This window comes from Gossypium hirsutum, chromosome D11 (genome assembly GCF_007990345.1).
Source record: "Gossypium hirsutum isolate 1008001.06 chromosome D11, Gossypium_hirsutum_v2.1, whole genome shotgun sequence".
Classification (NCBI taxonomy): Eukaryota; Viridiplantae; Streptophyta; class Magnoliopsida; order Malvales; family Malvaceae; genus Gossypium; species Gossypium hirsutum.
Window position 1 is genome coordinate 9,260,960 of NC_053447.1, and position 4,468 is coordinate 9,265,427.

Below are 4,468 nucleotides of genomic sequence, written 5' to 3' on the forward strand. Positions count from 1 at the left end.
CGTTTTTTTCTTAAAACGCCGCAAATGTGGAAGGAAATAAAAGGTAAAATCCCGCTCACTCCCAAAAAATGATTTTTGGTTACCCGCTCATTACTCCCTCTTCTTCTCATCTCTGTCGGTCGTCCTAAATCCCCAAATAAGAGTTTGTTTTTCTTAGCTGAAATCCCCCAAATAGAAATCGGACCGAGCAGCTTTGCATCAAGGAAGAAGAAGAGTCGGGAAAGCACAAGCAGTTAAGTTGCCCTCATGGCTTGTGAAGGCGAGTATTTTTGGCATGTAATTCAGCTACAAAATTTTCAGTATTATGGAACCATTTATGTTGGGTTGATTTATTGGGATTAACTCTCGCGCTTCACGGTGGTTGTAGGTAGGCAGGCAGTAAACAGGAAAAATTATTTTCAGTCCCGCGGTTCCCGTCAAAGGTCCTCAAGCTTTAAGCTTTTTTAATCTTTTCCTTCTCTCGCGCAAGAATAAATAAATAAATATATTGCTACAGTATAGTCGTTTTAGATGTTATGTGTAGCAGTGTTCTCTATGTATAGATATTTACATTTTGTGATTCCTAGCAGCTCAAGCTAAAGGATAAAGTGTAGTCCTAAAGCTTCTTGGTGTATCCTTGTGTGTTCCTTATTCAGCTAAAGGCTAAACCCTCTTCTTGATTATTTAAGGAGGATTTCTGCTTCTTCCCTAGTTATGATGACATAAAATTCCCAAACAAACTTGAAGGTGATTTATATATCCTCACTTTTGCAGCATCTACTTCGACTGCATTCCATCCAAAGCATGTCTGAAGAATCTTCTAAGCAACTGAAGAAAAAAGGTCAACCAAACCATTTTCCAACCGGCAACCAAAAGACGAACAAGAGAATCACCGATCAAAAAGCTCGACTGGAAAATAGGGTTAGAGCCTTTTGCTTTCAGGTTTCAGCTTTGAATAAATGTATGACTAAAAAATCTTTACTCTCAGGAAATTGTAGTGAAACTTACAGAAGCAGCCCCAATTGTTAAGCAGCTCTTGGAAGCCTTTAGCAGCATCAATGAAGGCAACTTGCTGCAGACAGTTACATATATACGGGTAAGTCATGATGCCTTATAGGTTTCTATATGTTACTGAATTTGCAGCTTGGTAATATTATTTTTGATGAACCATACAATACAACAACATCAAGTTTCAAGTATTGGATTTAGGAAAGTTATCGTTAATAAATCTGAAATAGCAGCTGATGTAGTTTATACAAATGGAGTTCAATTTAATTTATTGAATCATTGAAATTTGCCTTAATTATTTTACTTAAAATTGAATCATTGAATTTCATTTTTGATCCTATAGTTATCTGGTTGGCCTGCTTGCATTGGCATCCTATATATTTTGAGCTCAATATTCCCACTTTGCAGCACCAGCTAGTCTACTATATATTTGATTATTGACAGTGAATATGATGGGTGGATGGAGATTGATTTTGCCTTATTAGCCTCGACCCTTGCTTCAAGCTCCACTACTGGGGTCTGGCTTCCAAAACTATGATTTCGTCATTCTTGATTCTTGAAGCAATGTTGTTGAAGATTCTTTGCATCCTAAAGACATTTGTTTTAGATTCTTATTTACTGATTCCTTTCTATTTAATGGATGTTTAATTATGTATGCTTGAAAACATATAACTAGTATATCTTTTAACTCTTACCGTGTGTTAGGAAAGAAGATTTGCTGTCTTGGTATCATCACTACTATCTAGCCAAACCAAAGATCATGTTACTCATGGTAACTCCCTAATCTTTTAGTTTAGTTTACAGTTATATATCAATTCAACTAATCATCTTCTTGAAGTATTAGACATTCTAGTAATAATTTGCAATAGTAGGAAATTGGGGCATCTAGTGCTTGTTTTGCTTGGGGGTTGTAAAAAGTTTTGCATCATAAAGTTCTTAAGCATTATACTTTCATGACTATTTATGATGAAAAAGTTTTCTTCAAAGTATATCATGGTTATGCTTACTTTTAATATATATTTTTCATAATCTAAATTCTTATAAAATCTCAGTCAGGGATTTTTAATGTTCTCATTTCCCTTTTTCTACTGGATCTGTAAGAAGTTTTTTTCATGTTTTTATTTTTGGCGAAGAAGTTTATCATGGATGAAACTTGATGTAATGATGAAATAAGTTGTTCATTGTGGTTGCTTGGTTGGTGACTTTCTATCCTAACATCTAGATACTTGAAAATAAGTATATGCTTTTTAATTTAATGCGTGCCTTAAGAGTTTGTGCTTGTAATCTTAACTGCGAAAGGGAATGATATGGAGAAATGTTTAAAAGCTTATATAACTGTAGCTCAACATGAACATGAAAATTCTTAAATAGCTCATAGTTATGGGCAGTGGGCACTCGAAGTAGGACAAGGACATTACCAAATCAAATTAGTTTATGATTTTTTTCCATTACTTTAAACCAGACTTATTTTTCTTAATGTTGTTAAGTGAATTTAAAATCCCCCATATAGTTTGCTTTATGACCCCTCGGTTTTTAAAGTTTCACAATTTACTTCATATTCGTTATTTTAACCCTATTTATAAAGTCTAAAAACTCTATTATATAAATCAGAAAATGCCCCTCCCCAGCACAAAAATAATTAGAATCATGTTAATGAGTTGATATGTAGGGATTTCTTTGACTGGTTAGAGCAATTCTTATGAAATACAAAAATTACAAATGATTCTTTTTAGTAAAAAAAAAAAAGGAAGATTAGTTGATGATGACAAGCTAACAATTAGTTTATGATGATAAGATTGATATTGTGAGCTATTAGGAGTGGTTTTATTTTTAGTGATTTGAACTTCATCTAGTGTAGCCAAGCTAACAACTAGTTATCTTTTTTGTGAAAAGAAAATTCTTTGCTCTGTTCTTATTTTATTTAAGATGTTATATGTTAGAAAATATTGACCATTGTAGATGAGCAAAAGAGGCAACGGCTATGGCCAGAGGAAGGCAGAAAATCTTTCTGGTTTTGAATTTGTGAAAAAACTAAAGCATAGTTGACTGCTTACGTGTGTCAGAGGAAATTAGAATCCTAACACAGATATTTTCTGCCTTATGCTGTCTATACGGTACCACATCCCAAAGGCCTTTTATTTGCTAATGCTTGTGGTATTTTCTTTCAGCTATGTTTTTGATGGGCAGCCTCTAGATTTGAAAAAACAAGAGCTTGCTAAGCGGTACTTTATTGCAAATTATTCAAATTGTTTTTTTGATCGTTTCCTTCAATATGACCGGAGCTTGATGAGTAGAATGTTGATTTTTCATAATTTTTATACTAAATTTGTTATGAAGTTACTCAAAGAGGGCAGATGCTACTGAGGATTTGCAAGAAGCCATGGTGGTATTTTTCTTTGGTCAAACATGGAGTGATAAGTAAAGTTTTCTTTTGTTGTTTCACCACTACGGAAATTAAGGTGCTGTTGTTTTTACCATTAGACTGGAAATAAGGAGAGCATTGAAAAATTAAATATGTAGCCAAAATTTTGTCAGCTGTCAGTAGTAGATACTCGTAGAGTTCAATCAATTCAACGCTGCAAGAAAACGGAAGCGTATGTATAATAACCGTATTTGTAGTAGTACTAATTTTTGTTATATAATACTGAAAGGAATATATGTTCTTTTCCCATATAATGAAATTTATTTATTTATTTTTTGTTAGGAAATTTAATTGTTTATGTTAATTTATTTATTTATTATAGGTGAATGTTGAAATTTATTACTATAATTTCTTTTACTTTTATTGTTAATGAAAAGTAATACATTCAAAATAAAATTTGACCTTTCCATTTGTTATTACAAAAATTTATTTAATAAAAATGTTTAGCGGAATGGTACTTTTAGCGGCGTTTGCGAAAAAGACGTCGCTAAAAGTCATGATCTATAGCGGCGTTTATAAAAAAGCGCCGCTAAAGGTCTTGATCTATAGCGGCGTTTGTGTAAAAGTGCCGCTAAAGGTCCTGATCTATAGCGGCGTTTGTGGGAAAAGTGTCGCTAAAGGTTCTGATCTATAGCGGCGTTTGTGGGAAAAGCGCCGTTAAAGGTCCTGGTCTTTAGCGGCGTTTGTGGGAAAAGCGCCGCTAAAGTTAGCGACACTGTCATTAGCGGCGTTTTTGGCGGCGCTTCTCAAAGCGCCGCAAATACTTTCAGCGGCGCTAAAAAGCGCCGCTAAAGGCCTAAAAAAGCGCCGCTAAAAGCCTGTTTTGGTGTAGTGATAAGTATCAATTTATCATGAAATCGAGGTCTCCTAAGCTCATCTCTTGTTCAACCTCAAAATATTTAATAATTGAATAAAACCAACAATCTGTATAAGAATTTTTTTTTTATATTAAGGTTACATACATAAGTTTAAAATTTATCGGCACAATTCTTTTAGTTTTTAGTATAATTACAAGTGTCCTCATCTTTTTTATAGTTTAAGTATAAGGCCTGTTTGGAT

The 4,468-nt window shown here is 33.7% G+C and overlaps 1 protein-coding gene across 1 annotated transcript; it reads left to right on the forward strand.

Moving 5' to 3' along the window:
• Positions 1-362: 362 nt before the first annotated feature.
• LOC107923814 (uncharacterized) lies at positions 363-3,660 on the forward strand. Its single transcript, XM_041105953.1, has 6 exons — positions 363-422; positions 754-900; positions 968-1,075; positions 1,693-1,759; positions 3,156-3,209; positions 3,325-3,660. Exons 2-5 carry the CDS (start codon positions 784-786, stop codon positions 3,179-3,181), a joined length of 318 nt encoding a protein of 105 aa, XP_040961887.1. The 5' UTR covers positions 363-422; positions 754-783; the 3' UTR covers positions 3,182-3,209; positions 3,325-3,660.
• Positions 3,661-4,468: the final 808 nt, after the last annotated feature.

Coding starts and splice junctions, on each gene's coding strand:
- LOC107923814 (XM_041105953.1), top strand. CDS start 784: ATGTCTGAAGAATCTTCTAAGCAACTGAAGAAAAAAGGTCAACCAAAC. Junction 901..967: donor AAGCTCGACTGGAAAATAGG/GTTAGAGCCTTT, acceptor CTTTACTCTCAG/GAAATTGTAGTGAAACTTAC. Junction 1,076..1,692: donor AGACAGTTACATATATACGG/GTAAGTCATGAT, acceptor ACCGTGTGTTAG/GAAAGAAGATTTGCTGTCTT.